This window comes from Xyrauchen texanus, chromosome 31 (assembly GCF_025860055.1).
Source record: "Xyrauchen texanus isolate HMW12.3.18 chromosome 31, RBS_HiC_50CHRs, whole genome shotgun sequence".
Classification (NCBI taxonomy): domain Eukaryota; kingdom Metazoa; phylum Chordata; class Actinopteri; order Cypriniformes; family Catostomidae; genus Xyrauchen; species Xyrauchen texanus.
The window spans coordinates 1,768,971-1,790,421 of NC_068306.1; the positions used below are offsets into that span (position 1 = coordinate 1,768,971).

At 41.2% G+C, this 21,451-nt stretch overlaps 2 protein-coding genes across 3 annotated transcripts in view; both read left to right on the top strand.

Annotated features, from left to right (window-relative positions):
• The window catches only part of LOC127625002 (piggyBac transposable element-derived protein 4-like), a 66,363-nt gene that overhangs the window by 18,805 nt on the left and 26,107 nt on the right, over positions 1-21,451 (top strand). The window lies entirely within an intron of this gene.
• LOC127625039 (uncharacterized) lies at positions 9,351-21,123 on the top strand. The gene is made up of 5 exons (XM_052100092.1): positions 9,351-9,406; positions 14,067-14,149; positions 14,751-14,898; positions 18,161-18,524; positions 20,934-21,123. Exons 3-5 carry the CDS (start codon positions 14,751-14,753, stop codon positions 21,118-21,120), a joined length of 699 nt encoding a protein of 232 aa, XP_051956052.1. The 5' UTR covers positions 9,351-9,406; positions 14,067-14,149; the 3' UTR covers positions 21,121-21,123.

Genomic DNA, 21,451 nt, shown 5'->3' on the forward strand with positions numbered 1-21,451 from the left:
GCATGAGTGTGATCATTGTACCATGGTGCAGGCTTTAATTGAAGGGTGAGGCTGACACTATAGAGAGTGCTAGAGAAGACTGTATTTATGTTTTCTGTTATTATATCGTTCTCAACTTTTTGGCTTAATGAGTATGAGACAGTTCTGGAGGATTATTAGTGAAGCTCTCTTTAGTGGTCTAGAGAATAGTTCTACCTGAACGATAGCATGGTGTAGATTGAGTGACATTAGCTGATCACAACAAACAAGTGACGAGGTAATGATATGAGGTGTCATCGCTCTGTGGTAGAATTTCTATAATTGTCACGATTCACTGTTGTCTGGCCTGTGTTTCTCTCCTGTCATCTGTTTCCGGACTACACTTCCCATAATTCCCTGCTCTCATTTCTGCCAGCTGTTCCCTATTGTTCCTCACATGTGATGATGACAAATAGCAGCTGGTGCCAGCTAAACATCACTTCAGTCTATTAAGATAGACTTCAGAGGATGAACTGATGCCAACTCCAACCACATGGGACATCATATGCCATTGCCTGATCTTTGGTCTAAAGATAGACCTCACCAAAATTTCCGGTTAGTTGAACTGCGATGCACCTAACTGATCTCTGCCTACATCACCTCGGTCTAATGATGGACTAAACTCTTGAAATGGAATACATTGACTATCAATTAGTTGCCAACAAAACCCTTCATCAGCTAACTAACAAAGGACAATTCATCTATGACTACGACTTAGGCCTCCCTCTGGCTGATGCAGAAAGGCTTATCGATGCTTTTATCACCTCTAGGCTGGATTGCTGCAATGCCCTCTTTTCAGGCCTACCAGCAAAAAACATAAATAGGTTTCAGTATATTCAGAACTCTGCTGCTCGTGTTCTTACACATACCTCACCATGTCTACACATTACCTCTGTGCTCTCGCAGTTGCACTGGCTTCCCATCCATGCTTGTATTGATTTTAAAACTCTCATTTTAATGTACAGTATAAAGCTGTTCATGGTATTGCACCAGAGTATCTTTGCAGTCTTGTTGCTCCCTCCACTCCGTCCCGTTCTCTTCATTCTGCCAATTATTTGCACTTCAGAAGCCCTCCTGCAAACTTAAATCTATAGGGAAAGAGCTTTCTCTTTCAGAGGCCCTATGCTATGGAATGCTCTTCCTTTTACTATTAGAAATGCCACAACCTTGGATTGTTTTACAAAGTTACTTAAGACTCATTTATTTAAGGTAGTCTTTTAATAATTATCAATATTACTTTTATGTGTGGTAGTTGTTGTATGTTAGTAATTTTGTGTTTAGTCTTCAAATTTGTTGGTAAGGTGGTTGCTGTTTTTGTAGCGCTTGAGTGGAAGAAAAGCGCATAATAAATAAAAAGTATTGTTATTATTATTGTTATTATTATTATGAGAACTTAATCCAGGATGGACTTCATAGACATTAGTCATAAATCTTAAAGTTCATACAAAATCTTTGTTTAAACACTGGACCGTTTTTTTTCATGTATTTTGGTCATGTGTTCATATCCAACCATTTTGGAAAGGGGTTCACTCTGCAATTCAGGAGATAATAGGAAAACGTTTTATTTTATCTCCCTCACTTTTTTTGCTGAATGACATTCCTAAAGACCTGCTTGACTCAGGCTTCAATCCTCTGTTTACAACCCTTATATTCCTGGCTAAGAAATGTATACTATTAAAATGGTCTACACCTCAGGTCCCTACTATTTCTATGTGGATTTCTCAACTGTCAGCCTTTCTTCCTTTGGAGAAACTAACCTATGACCTCAACCACAAACAGGACAAATTTACGAGTCTTTGGGATCCTCTCCAATCCTTTCTATACAAATTTTGACATTTTTATTTTGAGAAGGTTTTGGCTTCTCTTGTTTTGACTTGTGTTTTTTGTAAACGGACACATTTGTACAATGTACATTTTATCTAACTTGCAGCGCCTGGGGTTTGTTTGTTGGCTTGTTTGCCTGTATGTCTTTGTTTTTGATTTTATTATTATTTGAAAATCTTTTTAAGTAATTCAACTTAAAAGGTGACACTAATATATTATATAGACTCATTACAAGCAAAGTAAGATATTTCAAGCCTTTATTTGATATGATTTTTATGATTATGGCTTACAGCTTATGAAAACCCCAAATTCAGAATCTCAGAAAATTAGAATAGTACATGAAATCAATAAAAAAAAAGGATTTTAAATACAGAAATGTCGGCCCTCTGAAAAGTATAATCATGCATATGTACTCAGTACTTGGTTTGGGCCCCTTTTGCATTAATTACTGCCTCGTGGCATGGATGGCATGGATGCTATCAGCCTGTGGCACTGCTGAGGTGTTATGGAAGACCAAGATGCTTCAATAGCGGCCTTCAGCTCTTCTGCATTGTTTGGTCTCATGACTCTCATCTTTCTCTTGGCAATGCCCCATAGATTCTCTATGGGGTTCAGGTCAGGCGAGTTTGCTGGCCAATCAAGCACAGTAATACCATGGTCATTGAACCAGGTTTTGGTACTTTTGGCAGTGTGGGCAGGTGCCAAGTCCTGCTGGAAAATGAAGTCAGCATCTCCATAAAGCTTTTCTGCTGAAGGAAGCATGAAGTGCTCTAAAATGTCCCGGTAGACGGCTGCGTTGACTCTGGACTTAATAAAGCACAGTGGACCAACACCAGCCGATGACATGGCTCCCCAAACCAACACAGACTGTGGAAACTTCACACTGGACTTCAAGCATCTTGGATTGTGTGCCTCTCCATTCTTCCTCCAGACTCTGGGACCTTGGTTTCCAAATGAGATGCAAAATTTGCTCTCATCAGAAAAGAGGACTTTGGACCACTGAGCAACAGACCAGTTCTTTTTTTCTGTAGCCCAGGTAAGACGTTTGACATTTGAAGCCCATGTCCAGGACCCGTCTGTGTGTGGTGGCTCTTGATGCAGTAACTCCAGCCTCAGTCCACTCCTTGTGAAGCTCCCCACACATTTGAATGGCCTTTTCCTGACTATCCTCTCCAGGCTACGGTCATCCCTGCTGCTTGTGCACCTTTTTCTTCCACACTTTTCCCTTCCACTTAACTTTCTATTAATGTGCTTTGATACAGCACTTTGAGAACATCCAACTTCTTTTGCAATTACCTTTTGAGGCTTTCCCTCCTTGTGGAGGGTGTCAATGATGGTTTTCTGCACAACTGTCAGGTCAGCAGTCTTCCCCATGATTGTGAATTCAACTGAACCAGACTGAGAGACCATTTAAAGGCTCAGGAACCCTTTGCAGGTGTTTAGCTGATTAGAGTGTGACACTTTGAGCCTACAATACTGAACCTTTTCACAATATTCTAATTTTCTGAGATTCTGAATTTGGGGTTTTCATAAGCTGTAAGCCATAATCATCAAAATTATATCACATAAAGGCTTGAAATATCTTTGCTTGTAATGAGTCTATATAATATATTAGTTTCACCTTTTAAGTTGAATTACTGAAATTAATGAACTTTTGCACGATATTCTAATTTTTCGAGTTTCACCTGTAGATATTCAAGTTTAATTTTCTGTTTATGCATGAGAGATGCTAAATTTGTGGCACTGAGGAATCAATATTGGATATGTGGCAGCTCTGCCTATGTATGGCTAACCACAATCCTGGTCAGGTTGTTGTTATACGTAGATCCAAACTCCTTGTCTGCCTCATCCTGCAATCATTACAGAACAATCGACCACCCATGGATCTAGTGGTTCTACGAGCGAACTGTCAGCTGCTCAGCCTGATGCAGGGAAACCGTCCGGCAGAAGACCACATCCGCGATTTTCTCGCGATTGCGAGTGCCACCGACATCCCTGACTCCTCCATGGTGGTGTTTTTTCGGGCCAACCTAAACCGTGCGCTCAAGGAGCGGTTGCCACTGGCTCCGCGCGGCTGGACGCTCCGCGCGTACATTGAGGAGACTCTGCTGGCCTGCGCCTCACCATTCACTGTGGGCGTCGTCGAGGAGAACCCTGCCTCTCCTCCCACAGTGGTAACCCTCCATTCGCCCGTGGTTCGTCCCTTCACGCCTGCCTTGGTCAATGAACCAGCGCTGTCAACTTCGTCCGTCCGGAGGAGGAGGAGAAGAAAGGCTTCCGCTCTCCAGCCTACGCCTGCCATGGTCGGTGAGCCAGCGCCTGTAGCCTCCGACGTCAGTGAGCCAGCGCCTGTAGCCTCCGACGACAGTGAGCCAGCGCCTGTAGCCTCCGACGTCAGTGAGCCAGCGCCCCTCGAGCATCCCAGGGCTCCTCTCGGGCCTCCCAGTGCTCCGTCTCTCAAGTCTCTCGAGTCTTCCAGGGCTCCTCCTCCCGAGCCTCCTAGGGCTCTGCCTCTCAAGTCTCTCGAGCCTCCCGGGGTTCCGCCTCTCAAGTCTCTCGAACCTCCCAGGGCTCTGCCTCTCAAGTCTCTCGAGCCTCCCCAGGCTCCGCCTCCCGAGCCTCCCCGGGCTCCGCCTCCCGAGCCTTCCAGGGTTCCGCCTCCTGAGTCTCCCAGGGCTCCGCCTCTCAAGTGTCTCGAGCCTCCCAGGGCTCCGCCTCTCGAGCCTCCCAGGACTCCGCCTCTCAAGTCTCTCGAGCCTTCCAGGGCTCCGCCTCTCAAGTCTCTCGGGCCTTTCAGGGCTCCACCTCTCAAGCCTCTTGAGCCTTCCAGGGCTCCGCCCCAAGCCTCCTATGGCTCCGCCCCCAGAGACTCCCGAGCCTCCTACGGCTCCGCCCCCAGAGACTCCCGAGCCTCCTACGGCTCCGCCCCCAGAGACTCCCGAGCCTCCTACGGCTCTGCCTCCAGCGCCTCCCGAGCCTCCTACGGCTCTGCCTCCAGAGCCTTCCAGGGCTCCGCCTCTCAAGTCTCTCGAGCCTTCCAGGGCTCCGCCTCTCAAGTCTCTCGAGCCTTCCAGGGCTCCGCCTCAAGCCTCTCGAGCCTCCCAGGGCTCCTCATCTCGAGTCTCCCAGGGCTCCGCCTCTCGAGCCTCCTACGGCTCCGCCTCCAGAGCCTTCCAGGGCTCCGCCTCTCAAGCCTCTCGAGCCTCCCAGGGCTCCGCCTCTCGAGCCTCCTATGGCTCTGCCTCCAGAGCCATACAGGGCTCCGCCTCTCGAGTCTCCCAGGGCTCCGCCTCTCAAGCCTCCCGAGCCTCCCAGGGCTCCGCCTCCTGAGCCACCTACGGCTCCGCCTCCCGAGCCTCCCAGGGCTCCGCCTCCCGAGCCTCCTAGGGCTCCGCCTCCTGAGCCACCTTCCTCGGCTCCACCTCCAGAGCCTTCCAGGCCTCCGCCTCTAGAGCCTCCTACGGCGCCTCCTCCCTCGGCTCCGCCTCCAGAGCCTTACGCTGCTTCGCCTTGCACGGCTCTGCCTCCTGAGCCTTCTACGGCTCTGCCTCCTGAGCCTTCCTCAACTCCACCTCCTGAACCTTCCAGGTCGCCGCCTCTAGAGCCTCCTACGCCACCACCTCCCTTGGCTCCGCCTCCCGAGCCTTCCAGGTCTCCGCCTCTAGAGCCTCCTACGCCACCACCTCCCTCGGCTCCACCTCCAGAGCCTTCCAGGGCCCCGCCTCTAGAACCTCCTACGGTGCCGCCTCCTGAGCCTGCTACGACGTCGCCTCCTGAGCAGTCTTCGGCTCCGCCCTCGGAGTTCCCCATGGCTGTGGTCCTGAGGCCGACTCCCAGACCTCCAGACCCTGTCTTTGCTCTCTGGCCAGCTCCCAGGCCACCTAACCCAGTCCTCATCTTGTGCTCCCTGTGGACTGCCTGTCTGCCCCTTGTGCCCCCGTGGACTGCCTGCCTACCCTCTGTGCCCCCTTGGACTGTCTGTCTGCCCCTTGTGCCCCCTTGGACTGCCCGTCTGCCCTCTGTGGCCCCTTGGTCTGCCTGTCTGCCCCTTGTGCCCCCTTGGACTGTCTGGTTTCCCCGTGTGCTCTCCGTGGTCTGCCAGACCCCCCTCATTCCTTGGACGATTTTTTTGTATGTTTTGTTTTGTTTAGGATCATCTGGTATCCGATCCTTTGAGGGGGGGTTATGTTACGATCCCTGGTTGTCTGCCCCATGTTTTCCGTGTCACCGTCACTATGTTACGATCCCTGGTTGTCTGCCCCGTGTTTTCCGTGTCACCGTCACCATGTTCCATTCTGTCATTGTGCACACCTGACTCTCGTTTGTATCCTCATGTGTCTGTGTATTTAAACCCTGCCTGTTCCTCCATTACCTTGTCGATTGTTGTATGTCGATGTTCCCACAGTCTTGATATTCTGATGTTTGCTCTGCTGCCTGTCTTAACCTGTTTATCGTGCCGTGTTATTCCAGTCCGTGTTCTTTCATTGTTTTCATGTTTTAGTCTCAGTTTGCCCATCGTGGTTGTTTCATTTGTTCATGTCTGTTTATTTTCACTCCTGTTCTATTAAAACCCGCACGTAGATCCAAACTCCTTGTCTGCCTCATCCTGCAATCATTACAATATCTTAGAAAAATAGTCACACAAACCCCTGGGAAAGATTAGACGTGAATTATAAAGGCCACATTTGAAAATTTCACCTTAAGTAAAACATTAGAAAGGATTTTTCCTTGGTATGGAACAGTTCATAACGCTTATCTAATTGGCAACATTAGTCTTGAATTGGAAACTTTTGCAAATTATGCAGATTATGCAGTTAATGACTTATTGGATAACGGTAAAAGGCCACTATGAAAGGATGAACTATATAGGATGAACAAAGTGTATCTGGGAACTGTAGATTATGTGGATCAGCGGGAACTGTCGAGCGTGTACTAATATATTGTACTGCTTGTGAAAATGAAAGATTATTTCTGTTGGAAGAGATAAGAGAAATGGGGATAGGAAATCTTACTCTTAAAACACTGATGCTTAATGACTTTAATGAGATAATTAAGAAAGGTAGAACTGTTTAATAGGATTTAGAAGTTTATAGAATTTGTTTTACTGTTATTTATTTATTTTTTCCCCACTCATCAATGCGCCACACTCCAGCCCAGTAGGTGGCGGGAATGCACCTATCGTTTGTTTGCCAACCACCATAAAACGCCAGAAGAAGAAAGACGTTGGTATTTTAAACACTCCAGTCCAGCAGGAGGCAGGAATTATAATTGGGTTTTAAGTTTCTTATTTGGACCTTCGATTCAAGTCAAGGCAGGAAATACATTATCTCAGATGGTGAATGTAGAAAATGGAACACCACAGGGAAGTGCCATAAGTCCTGTATTATTTAACATAATGATCAATGATATATTTGAAGGAATTCATCCAGGAATTAAAACAGCATTATATGGAGATGATGGAGCAATGTGGAAGAGGGGAAGAAATGTTCAATATATAGTGAAAAAAATACAAGAAGCAATTGAGAATGTAGAGAAATGGTCAGTGGAGTGGGGATTTAGATACTCTATTTCCAAAACATGTTGTCAGTTTTTTACTAAAAAGAGGATTTCAGAAAATATTCAACTTTATTTATATAAACAGCCACTAGAAAGGGTATCAAATTTTAAATATTTAGGTTTATGGTTTGACTCTAATGAGATGTATAGTAGGCCAAGAATGGGGGACTGATAAACAATCTATGATCAACATATATTGTGCTCTCTTACGATCCGTTTTGGATTATGGATGCATTATATATGGATCTGCATCAACTAGTATGCTAAAAAGGTTAGATTTAATTCAAGCACAAGCTTTGAGATGTATCACAGGAGCAATTAAAACATCTCCAATCTCAGCAATGCAAGTGGAAACAGGAGAGTCCCCATTAGAAATAAGACGTCAAAAATTATCTGTTGCTTACTGGATCAATTTACTAGGGCATAAACAGGATCATTTTACAAAAGCAATAATAGAAGGGAGTTGGGAAACAATAAACTTAACAGGAACAGGATTTGCATGGAATGCAAAGGAATGGGCAACAGAAATGTTGCTAAATAATATAGTATTTTCATTAACGACTACCATTTCTCCAATACCCCCCTGGTTTTTTAGCCAACCTGAAGTTGATTTACAAATTCATGAGAGTGTTAAAAAAAGGACAAATTGATATTAAGAGCTATACAACTGAATATATCAGAACAGTTTATTATGCATTTCTTCCAATATACACAGATGGATCAAGAAATCCAGAGATAGGTCGTACTGGATCAGCATTTTATGTTCCAGAATTTAAAATAGGAAAATATGGGAGATTAACAGATGGGACTTCAGTGTATACAGCAGAATTGGTGGCAATTCAGATGGCTCTTAGTTGGGTGGAAGAAGTGATGCCAAATAAAGTTGTGGTATGTTCAGATTCAATGGCATCACTTATAAGCCTACAAACATATCAAACAGTTAGATATGATATCTATATAGTAATATTAAATATTTTGTTTAGATTAAGGCAAGCTGGAACAATAATAAAATTTGTTTAGGTACCAGCACATGCTGATATACCATTTACATTTATGCATTTGGCAGACGCTTTTATCCAAAGCGACTTACAGTGCACTTATTACAGGGACAATCCCCCCAGAGCAACCTGGAGTTAAGTGTCTTACTCAAGGACGCAATGGTGGTGACTGTGGGGCTTGAACCAGCGACCTTCTGATTATCTGATTACCAGTCATGTGCTTAGACCACTACACCACCACCACCACTACCACTCCACATATACCAGGAAAAGAAAGAGCTGATAAAATGGCTAAAGAGTCACTTAAACTAAACATCGCTACTATTACAGTTGCATTAAGTAGGATGGAAGGAAAAAGTATCATTAAAGAAGCTTGCAACCAGAAATGGCAAAGAAATGGGAATGAATGTAAAACAGGAAGACATTTTTATAATATACATAATATTGTAAGACAAAGTATATTGACACAAAATTTAAATAGAGACGATCAGGTTATTTTAACAAGACTAAGGATGGGACATGCAAAACTTAATATTATAATATAACATATTATAGTGAAACCGTGTACAGGCTTATGCGAAATATGCCAAGTAAAGGAAACAGTTGAGCATGTGTTGTTATTTTGTCCTAGGTATGAACAGGAAAGGAATGAGTTAATGAGAGAGCTACAGGAAATGGGATGCAAAGAATTTACAATCAATAACATATTAAACACAAAACAAGAATCCGGGGAAATTGTAAGGTCAGTTTTAAAATTCATTAAGCATAGTGTTCTTAGGAATAGAATATAGACATCATATCTTTTAACATACATCTAGACTGAAATCACTTCACACTCCAGCCCAGGTGGTGGCGGTATGCACCTTAAAGTTGGTATGCAACCCGCCAAGAAATCCGTAGAAGAAGAAGAAGAAAAAGAAGAAGGAGGAGGAGGCGGGAATTCACCGGAAGTAGTTTATTTTAACCGACAGAAAACCTCAGAAGGGCTGATAGTGTGGTCGCTCAGTTCGGTAAGTGTTCAATGCGTTTTACATTATTATTATTATTATTATTATTATTATTGGTTTTTGTATTTATTTTGATGTTTATTTTTCTGTGCGTGTAGTTTTTGAATCTACTTGGTGTTTTAATGAGTGTAAGAGAATCTTATAACCGCCTGATGTAGTTTGTTTTGTTACTGGTCACATGCACGAGATGTGAGAGAGAACAACAACAACAACAACAACAAAACAAAAAAACAGTTAAGAGAAGTCCAGTGTTTCTAATCTGTTTTTTTTTTTTTTCATTTGAATTTCATTTCAGTTTCATTTGATTTGTATTCTTCTCTTGCACTTATCACTGTCTTTAGGCCTGTTACGAAAACAATTTTTGTTGGACGATATATCGTCCCAGAAATAATCGCACGTGCGCACAGATCCGGTTCATTCTTAAGACCACGTTTATCTGTCTTTAATCGCAGACTTCGCCAGTTAAATAATCACAAATGATCATATCTCCATTTTGTTGTTATTTTGATTAATTATTGAGCCCAGAAGGATTGTGAAATTAGTCTAGCAATTAGAAATTGCGAGATTGTGAAATTAGATGCAATCTATAAAACTTAATGGCAAATAAATGCTCATTAAAATCATCACGATATTCACTTTTGTTGAATTTTATATCTTCAGCAAAATCATTGCGATGATATCGTGCAAATGTCTGTAATTGTAACAGTAAACTACTGTAAAAATGCTACAGAAATAAAATGTTAATTGATTAACATATATTAACTGTAAAATGTTTTAATATTTTAAAAGACAATACAGTAGTTTTTACAATAAAATGATGTACAAATTAAATTATTTAAATGTAAAAAGATTTTCCTGTATAATTAATGGTAAAAAGAACAAGAGAGTACATGTACTTTTTTACAGTAAATTATTGTTAAAATTACAGTAAAAAAAAAATAATCTGGCGTTCCCACGATTCCCTGCATGACCCATTACATTTCATTATATTTTATGGGAATAGTTATGTTTCATCATATTTTTAATATCAGTTACATACACTGGGGTGATCTGTGTTATATTTGATGTAGTTTAGATAATGTTTTTCTGCATTATTTAAATCTCATACGTGTTCCCATGATGGTGTTTAGTGTTTGTGTGAGTGATATTGAGCACCGTCTCTGTACGTTTATTGGTCATTTCTCCTGGAAGAGTCTCTATTGATGAACATGTCATCATGTGCCCTTCTGTAGTTACTACGGTGATCAACAAAATACTTTATAAAGTAAACAACCGATTTTTTACAGTTTCAGAAGGCATGTTTATGAAGTTTTATTACTGTAAATTTTAAACAATCATATTTTTTTTACAGTGTGGGTATTCGATGTATCGCAGAGCCCTAGTTTGTTGTATGGCCACTGTTTTTAAACAAATTCGACATACCGGCTCGTTCATTTTATTGGGCTCTCCTGTCTCGTTCGGCTTAATGCTGTGAAATGCAGGTTTGAAACCAAGTCCATTTGGACTTATTCTTCCAAACTTTCTGGCTGGTATTATGCAGCCGTCGGGAAAAATGCCTATTAGCCTCGAGTAACGCGTAATCTTAACCTGTGTGTGTGTGTGTGTGTGTGTGATGATGTGTGTGGGTTGAGCTGCCTGAGCCTCGCCTCCGACACAGCAGTTTATAGATCATAAGCAGCGGGACTGGTTAAAATGTTGGTAACATTATATGTTATATGTAAACAAACACAGATGTAAACTCAATGGGCAATATTGAGATCAGCAAAAATGATCACGGTCAGGTCCTTATATCGTACGATAAGTGGCGACATTATAGAGAGTGCAAGAGACTGTGTTTATGTTTTCTGTTGTTATATTGTTCTAGACTTTTTGGCTTCCTGAGTATGAGGCATTTCTGGAAGATTATCAGTGAAGCTCTCTTTAGTGGTCGAATGAAAGATAATGTGGTGTAGATTGAGTGACATTAGCTGATCGCAACAAACAAGAGATGAGGTAATGATCTGAGATGTCATCGCTCTGTGGTAAAATTTCTATGGTATCAACATTAGCTCCATATGACAAAATGTAATCTTGCGTCTGATTATGGTAATGAGTTGGTCCTGTCACATTTTGTCTGACTAAATGGAGTTGAGAATATCGATAAATGCTAATCCCAATATGTCATTTTAATTATATATGTGAATGATGAAGTCACCAACAATTAAAGCTCTATGTACATTAACTACTAGGTCTGATATAAAATTATATTTTAGAAAATTCAAATTCACCAAGGAAATCTGAGTACAACCCAGGTGATCTATATACTGTCACGATTCTTTTTTTTATATCCGATGGTGTTACAATAAGCATAATTAGTTCAAAAGACTTCAACTTAAATCCTGATCTCTGACTAAAAATCACTGTCAATTGTAGAAACACCTCTACAGACAAGGCTCATATTTATAACAATAACCTGTGAAAGTAGAAACATTTAAACTAATATATTCATCCAGTTTAAGCCAGATTTCAGTCAAACAGAGCGCATTCAAACTATGATCTGTAATAATTGAATTTATATTTAGTGTTTTGGTAGAGAGATCAAATATTTAGTAGCCCTACTTTTTTATATTATGTTTATCTTGAAGTTTGAATTTAATCACATTTTTTCTAAATGATTTACTGAGTTTTGTGTTTGGTAGCTCGGGGAACAGACACCGTCTCTATATGATATCTATGTGATACAGTCTCTATGTGTTGTAGTTTATGTGATCTTTGTGATTTCTCAAGGCAGCTAGCAGATGTTTGGATTAACCAGTTTGTCTGCTTCCTGATCTGGTCCCCAATTTGTCAAATGCTATCACTATTAAGACTATGAGCCAAATTACTACAGAGGAGATCATCATCTTCCCTGTAGGGATGAAGGCTGTCTCTCTTTAGCAGGTCAGATCCACCCCAAAAACCCTTCCAATTGTCTATTAATCCTATGCTATTCTCTCACTTAGACATTCTGCTATTCAGTGACTCTAATCTTCTATAAACCTCGTCAAAATGGTGAGCAGGGAGGGGACCAGAGCATATTACAGTGTCTGACATCATTTTTGCAAGTTCAAACAGCTCTTTAACATTATCTTTAGTGATCTCCGACTTGCGAAGCTGGACATTGTTAGTGGCGACATGAATAACAATAACAATTTTAGGAAATCTACATTTAGCATTAGCCAGCAGTTGTAAATTTGATCTGTTGTCAGATGCTCGAGCCCCGGAAACGCATTTAACAATGGTGGCTGAAGTCTCTATTTCCACGTCCCTTACAATAGAATCACCAGTTATTAAAGCTCTTTCAACATGATTCTCAGTGGGTGCATCACTGAGTGGAGAGAATAGATTGGAAACCCTAACAGGAACGTGAGCGTGGTGTCGCTTTGCTGAGCGAGTATGTCGATGATCACCCAAACGTCTTGCTGCGGGGGCTCTAGAGTCAGAACAAAGTGTGTTGCTGGCTATACAACCCGCATCTGAATCCATAGCTACCGGCTTCTCTTTCTCACTGACCTCCAGTAGTGTTCAGATGCATGTCTCCAACCCTTCTCAGTCCTGACTAATTCTGTACATTTATCACATGTGAATCCCTCACTACCAATGGAAGAAGCTATATTAAACATGGCATGATATGCAGGAAGAAATATTATGAGTGCATGCCATGACTTTCCACAATTATTTGTTGTTGTTGTAAAGGTTGTTCTAGAGTGGCGAGGGTTTGATGTTGATGTGGTTCAATATGGTTCCTGATCAGCAGATGTTTGGGATTGATGCAATAATCTGTGTAAAACACAGTGGAGAAAGCAAATGCATTCAGTCGAGGCAAGCAGGAAAATAAAAAAAGAGAGAACTGGTGTGTGCCGTAAAATAAATGCAGTTGAAATAGTGGTAAAATGCAAAGGATATAACTACAATCGTATAAGAATAAGCAGGCTAGCAAGCTACAAGCACTCATCTAGCACACTAGCAGCAACCAGAAATGGAAGCGCAGTGTAGTTCTAGTGGGAAGACTAGCAGCTGTACATTATCACACCATTAGCTGTGTAATTCTTAGCTACATGTCAGCCATTGCTTTAGAAGTCTGCTCACAATCTATCACATTGCTGTTTCAGTGTGCTAACATGACAAACTCCACCACCCCACCATCTCCAGTTGAGTCCCATCCTGCATGGGGGTAGGCTCTCCGACAGGATATGACGATTCAGAGTACAAATTCTTTGGACCGCCAGATGGGGCTTACGCCAAAGAGAGACTTTATATTTATCAAATAAATGCCATCTTAAATTTAAGTCTTCCTAATAGGACAGGAAGTATTAGTAAAATAAACGATCTAAGGGAGTTCTGACAGATTGAAGAGGAAGTTTCAAAAAACTTGAATGCATAAATTCCTACTGTAGAGAAACCATACAAGTGCTCATACAATGGAAAGAAGTCATACTGGTGCTCATTGCTTAACTATCGGTTTCCTGCTTTTAATCATTCATCGCTGCCATTTTTCAGCACGCATCCTGGTTTAAGTTCCCACTTTATTCTCTTATTGCGATTCATCTGTGTGCATTTGTACATGTGCCTCCGCTTTCTTTTTTTCATCTTGATTAAACTGCAAATTTTACCATGTGCACCCATTTTCTCCTCTGTTACACAGATTATTACACCGTTCTCAATGCAACCATAACAACAAACAACTGCGTGAGGGATTTACATCGATCTCAAACCCTCGCCATTCAGGTACAACCATTACAACAACAAACAATTGCGGGAAGTCATGAACAGTACACGGGGAACCGTACACATGATGTAACACTTGCACTGATTCCTGCTACTCCAGACTCAAGCTTCATAATAACCGCAAAATACCACATTGTGTTTTATTCAGTACAGTTGTATGTAGAGTAGCAATATTCCCAGATATCAGTGGTATTCGGCTGAACTCGTGGATGAAGCGGCTCAGACTATGAGCCCAGGACAGGGGCTGTTCAAACAGATGAAACACAACACTATCCTTAGGACATGTCCCAATCTGAGAAACATTCATATGAGGAAAATGCAACCACCAAAAACAAATATTGACAGACTTTTCATTTTGGTTGAACTTTCCCTTGATGAACATTGACATGAATTCATAAGTTTAATGTTGACAAAATGGCCTGAAAAATTAAAGGGAAAGTTCACCCAAAAACAAGTATTTGTGTTCCATTTATATATAACCTGTTATAATATGCAGTCAGGAAGAAAAAAACAAACACACATTTGTATTTATAGCATTTCAGAAAGAACAGATCTGTTCTTGTGTATAATCATATAATAATGATGATGTTTTTGTGTTCAGATGTTCATCATGAGTGCGCAGGTGGATGTGATTCATGCTGATGAACAGCAGATGCTGCAGACACCAGTGAAGATTGAAGTGAAGCAGGAGGAGATAAAAGAAGAAAAGACAACAGAGGAACATCAGAGTGGTGAAGTTGTTCCTGCAGGTATGTTTCTGTTGTTCATAAGTTTAATGTTACATTTTCATGACAATCCACTTTGTCTGAGTTTGATTCAAGAAAGACCATTTTATCACTCACATGTCAAACTAAAAAGTTCCCTGCTGTTTTTATTTTAGTTTTAGTGCTCTGTTGTCTTTTAAAAGGTGCATGTACTGACCCTCATGAAATCCCAAACATGTGTGACTTTCGTTCTGTGTCTAGGGCTGGGCCATATGCGGATATATACACTATATGGAAAAAGTATTGGAACACACCACTTAATCATTGAATTCAGGTGTTTCATTCAGTCCCATTACCACAGGTGTATTAAATCAAGCACCTAGCCATGCAGTCTGCCTTTACAAACATTTGTGAAAGAATGGGTCGTTCTAAAGAGCTCACTGAATTAGTGTGGTACTGTAATGGGATGCCATTGTTGCAACAAATCAGTTCGTGAAATTTCTTCCCTCCTAGATATTCCATGTTCAACTGTAAGTGGTATTATTGCAAAGTGGAAGCATTTAAGAACCACAGCGACTCAGCCACAAAGTGGCAGACCACGTAAAGTTACAGAGCGGGGTCGTCGAGTGCTGAGGTGCATAGTGCGTAAAAGTCGCCAACGCTCTGCTGACTCAATAAATACAGAGTTCCTCCTCTGGTATTAACATCAGCACAAAAACTGGCATGGGTTTCCATGGTCGAGCAGCTGTATGCAAGCCTTACATCAAGTACAATGCCAAGCACTGATTATCTCACACCATCAGCACCCTGACGCATCACTGTGTGTGTATCACTTCGCTTGTTTTCGTGCTGTTCTAAACTAAAGTGTAAGAGCAGTGCAGATGTGTTAAGAGCTACGCTCCACGGTGGAGATGATTGTGGACTTCAGGAGGAACATCCAAACATGTCCCCTCCTGACAGGACCCGAAGTGGGGGAGACACATTGACTCTATTGTGAAAAAGGCCCAGCAGAGGTTGTACTTCCTTCGCCAGCTGAGGAAGTTCAACCTGCCACAGGCACTGCTGATACAGTTCTACTCAGCAGTCAGTCAAGACTACAGAGGACAGTTCGGACTGCTGAGAGGATTATTGGTTGCCCCCTGCCCCCCTTCAAGAACTATACACTTCCAGAGTGAGGAAAAAGGCTGGTAAAATCACTCTGGACCCCACTCACCCTGCCCACTACCTTTTTGAACTGTTGCCTTCTGGCCGGCGCTTCAGAGCTCTGAACACCAGAACCATCAGACACAGGAACAGTTTTTTCCCTCAGGCCATCCATCTCATGAACAGTTAAAACTGCCCCCTTGAGCAAGAATTATGTGCAATAAACAGTTCAGTCTTTTTATATTTATCCAACACATCTACCTCTTTTGCCATTTCATTCCTCTGGAAAAAAAAAAAAAAAACAATTGCATTGTACATAACAGATTTGTATTTTGCACTGTATAAGATTTGAACTGTGTATGTCTGTCTTTGTGTGTAGGTATGATGATTTTTTATTATTATTATCTACGTCTTGCTGCTGTTTTTATGTTGTTGTACACTGGAAGCCAAATTCCTTGTGTGTAAGCATATTTGGCAATAAAGCTGATTCTGATTATCTGTGTGTAATGTAATATATACACTCACCTAAAGGATTATTAGGAACACCATACTAATACTGTGTTTGACCCCCCTTTCGCCTTCAGAACTGCCTTAATTCTACGTGGCATTGATTCAACAAGGTGCTGAAAGCATTCTTTAGAAATGTTGGCCCATATTGATAGGATAGCATCTTGCAGTTGATGGAGATTTGTGGGATGCACATCCAGGGCACGAAGCTCCGTTCCACCACATCCCAAAGATGCTCTATTGGGTTGAGATCTGGTGACTGTGGGGGCCATTTTAGTACAGTGAACTCATTGTCATGTTCAAGAAACCAATTTGAAATGATTCGAGCTTTGTGACATGGTGCATTATCCTGCTGGAAGTAGCCATCAGAGGATGGGTACATGGTGGCCATAAAGGGATGGACATGGTCAGAAACAATGCTCAGGTAGGCCGTGGCATTTAAACGATGCCCAATTGGCACTAAGGGGCCTAAAGTGTGCCAAGAAAACATCCCCCACACCATTACACCACCACCACCAGCCTGCACAGTGGTAACAAGGCATGATGGATCCATGTTCTCATTCTGTTTACACCAAATTCTGACTCTACCATCTGAATGTCTCAACAGAAATTGAGACTCATCAGACCAGGCAACATTTTTCCAGTCTTCAACTGTCCAATTTTGGTGAGCTCTTGCAAATTGTAGCCTCTTTTTCCTATTTGTAGTGGAGATGAGTGGTACCCGGTGGGGTCTTCTGCTGTTGTAGCCCATCTGCCTCAAGGTTGTGCGTGTTGTGGCTTCACAAATGCTTTGCTGCATACCTCGGTTGTAACGAGTGGTTATTTCAGGCAAAGTTGCTCTTCTATCAGCTTGAATCAGTCGGCCCATTCTCCTCTGACCTCTAGCATCAACGAGGCATTTTCAGCCCACAGGACTGCTGCATACTGGATGTTTTCCCTTTTCACACCATTCTTTGTAAACCCTAGAAATGGTTGTGCGTGAAAATCCCAGTAACTGAGCAGATTGTGAAATACTCAGACCGGCCCGTCTGGCACCAACAACCATGCCACGCTCAAAATTGCTTAAATCACCTTTCTTTCCCATTCTGACATTCAGTTTGGAGTTCAGGAGATTGTCTTGACCAGGACCACACCCCTAAATGCATTGAAGCAACTACCATGTGATTGGTTGATTAGATAATTGCATTAATGAGAAATTGAACAGGTGTTCCTAATAATCCTTTAGGTGAGTGTATATAGTCATTAGTCATACTTTTGGTAAGTTGTTTAGAATATCTACTTTGTGCTTGATATGAGTAATTTTTCCAACAGTGGTTTACAGACTGATTGTTTCACTTTTAATTGACTATAACTAAATTCCAGTGGGTCAGAAGTTTATTGATTTGATAACTTTATTGATCCCCCTAGGGGGAAATTCACACATTACAGCAGCAACACAACCCATATCTTAACAAATATATATAATTTAAAAACTATTAATATAATAGATAAAAACAACAAGAACAAAGCAAAACAACAGCCAATAAACAATATTGCACCAACTCAAGCATTACATCGTAATAATATTACCCCAGTAACAAATCATATATAATATTGATTGTACAATCCTTTTGAATTATTTTTTTTTTTTTTTTTCAATTTATTGTGTTCATTGTAGAGCTGATGGAAGTGAAAAAGGAATGTGAAGAACTGAATGAAGTGAAGGACGAAAAGCAAGATTTCATATCTGGAGAAAAATGTTTGAGTGTCTCAAACACTAAAAAGAATTTATCTCCAAGAAGGCCTCGAAGAAGTGCAGCCAAGAAATCTTTCACCTGCTCTCGGTGTGGAATGTGTTTCACAAGTAATAGCAGTCTTAAACAGCATCAAGTTTCAACATCAGATTCAATCACTTCCCAGCATGTTTGCCTGGATAGTGACGAAGAGTTCACAATTTCTTCAGACGAAGAGTGGGACCCCAACCATGAACTGTTTCATTTTGAAGAGGGACTTGATCCAGCCGAGGATACAATTGCGGATGAGTAAGTCATTTCGTTTTACTTACACTAGTTGACATGCTATTTTATATAAACATGTACATATTTTACTAATTGCACTATTTCCAGACTTCCCAGCCAGTATTCAGAGTTTTGAAATATGTCCTAATAAGCGAGATTTAGTTACATTTAAATGTTGTTTCGGCTAAGAATGTATTTAAATTGTATGCTGTATAGGCATGTAACGATTCACTCAACTCGCGGTACGATTCACGATACGGGTTTCACGATACGATTTTCTCACGATATATTTATTTTTTTAACAAAATGAGATTTAAGATAAATGAAAAAGTGTCCTTTTATTATTTCTCACTCAGACAAAATGCTGCACATTTCTTTGTGAAACTGAAATATCTTTGTCAAATAACAAAACTAAATTGACATTTTAAAACAAATCCCAAATAAAATACAACAAAATAAATCTCTTCATATAAACAAACTAAGGCTTTGCCTGTGCTCTTTCCTAGCTTATGTTTTTTTTTTTTTTTTTTACAAGTTTTTTTTTAAGAAATATCAGCATATCCACATTTTCTGGCAGAAGCTGAGATCCCTGCACATTCACAATGTCCCCTACTGATGAACAAACACTTTCACTAGGGAGAGAGTATAGTATATTTTAATATTCTAGTATGTTTTTATATATCATTCAATATTTTAGTATGTTTTTATATATCAAAATACTTATATGAGTTTCCAGGCCTTTGAGTGAGCCAGGAGAGAGCATATGAGGTTACTAAAAGTGTTGATACTGCAGAGGCCACAAAGAATGGTATATAACCTTGAAAAACAAGTGTATTTCTTCAAAAACAAAAAGTGTTTCTGTTAATCAATAGTACACTGATGAGAATCCTTGGTGTGCTGGTATGTATCTTTTCAAAGATACTTTTAATCAGTTATATGAATGGTGTCTTGTTTTAATAAGCTAAATGTATTATAATTTTGCAGCTGGTGTTTTCTTTCAAATAACAATGTGTATGAACAAACAAGGCTGCCCATTGAGAGAATGTGCTGAAAATGCAGGAAAAAGATAAAAAGTATTTGATGGAGACATGGCTGTTTACGCAGATGTTTCTAGGAGTTGATGTACTATGTCCATGAACTGTAACATGAGGTCAAGTTATGAGAGGCTACCAAAGATATGTTTCTTTTTCTTTTTAATAGATAGACGAGGGATCTCCCACCAATATTTAATTAACAAAGGACGTAGAACATATTGGTGGGAAAGAGACAAGGCAGTGACCTCATGCGTCAGAGACAGTGGGTAACAAGATAACAAAAAAGGTATATAACTGAGAACTTAGAAAAATGAGTCAGAACGGACAGCTGGCCGGTCTCATGTTTGTTGGTGTTCAATAAACTACAATTTTGGCATCTGGAACTCAAGACTCTGAGAGTTTTCTTACAACTTAGAGAGATTCATCGTGATATTCCACGACAAGAGGTGGCTGGTGTGGAGAGATATGCTTTTGCTATACTGGATAGCAGTGGGTATAGCCTAGCATTCTCTTTCCACCACTTGAGTGGACAGCTATTGAGGGAAATGGATGTTTCAGCTCTATATTTATTAATTTCTGCATCAATCTATCTGATGTGCTGTGCAACTGGTTAATCGAAAGTCCCTCCGAGGAGTAGCCTAAATCCGTAATTTTCTAAGACAGAAAACAGCCTCATCTTTTGCCATGAAAACACCGATACACCTTGTGATCTCCTTGGCTCTCACACTCGCCGCAGCAAGTGGGTCTGCAAATCCGCCGGTCAGAGTGGTTTGCCCTACTAAGTTTTTACGTGCAGACGGCGGTAACTGTTTGTATGCTGCATCATGTTTGTTGTGCTATTGGTGTATATTAACATCTTGCCGTATCTGCACACAGTTTTGTTTTGTCTGTTACCACCTCACCGCTTTCATTTTTAGTTTTCGGAAAGCCAAAATGCGGCATCCTCAAGATCACGATCTACACTCGCCGCCGCCATGTTTGCTACTGTTTAACGCTTCAACTTGTTCGCTGCTATCGCGCCTGTAAAGCGAGGTCAAAATATACTGCTTCAGCGACCCTGCTGTTTAATACGTGTATCGCGATTCCTTTAACATCTCAACCGACACGAATCGTCACATATTTTCAACCGGCTCGGAGTGTATCGTTACATCCCTAATGCTGTATGATGTAAAAATAATATTATTGTTTAGATAATATTTTAACTAGTGTTTATGCTGCCTCGTTATCATCCACGAAGCTTGTGCTCGCAAATATCTGTTTGGGTGTAAATGTGTCAAATTTGCTGTAAATATTCCTGGTCGATGAAGTGCACAGATGTGTGTATTTTAGTGATTGATAATGCTAATAATATAGTTCTTTGTGTAATAAACATGCTCACAGTTGTTTGTTTGTTTTACAGCGATGAGAATGATAGTGATCAGACACCTGTTGCAAAGAGGGCAAAGAAGGCCAAGACAAGGAAAAAGCAGTCCACTCTGTCATGGAAAACAGAGACTGATATTGACACGGTTCCCCAGACTCTGAAATTTCTGCCTGCACGGGAACCTGGACCACAGCTGAGTCCTGCTGATGCACACACTCCCTGAGTCTCTTCAAAATGTTTTTTCTGAGAATGCAGTGTCAACTCTGTGCCACAACACCAATGCTCAGGCTGCCAGGGCAATTGCAAAGGGCCGCAAATATAAATGGGTAGATGTCAGCGTCAGTGAGATGTACTGCTACTTTGGCTTGCTGTTTTACATGGCCATGGTGAAGGTGAGCTCCATCAGAGACTACTGGCGGCCAGACAGTGTTTTCTCTGTGACTTTTCCTGCCACAATCATGTCAAGAGAAAGATACCGCACCATTTCATGGAATCTGCACATGAGTCACCCAGATGCAGATAAAGAAAATGACAGAAAAAGGGGCACAGCTGAA

Excerpts from the sequence above, each read along its gene's own strand:
- LOC127625039 (XM_052100092.1), top strand. The coding sequence starts at position 14,751 with ATGTTCATCATGAGTGCGCAGGTGGATGTGATTCATGCTGATGAACAG. Across the intron at positions 14,899-18,160 it reads TGGTGAAGTTGTTCCTGCAG|AGCTGATGGAAGTGAAAAAG; the intron begins GTATGTTTCTGT and ends TGTTCATTGTAG. Across the intron at positions 18,525-20,933 it reads GAGGATACAATTGCGGATGA|CGATGAGAATGATAGTGATC; the intron begins GTAAGTCATTTC and ends TTTGTTTTACAG.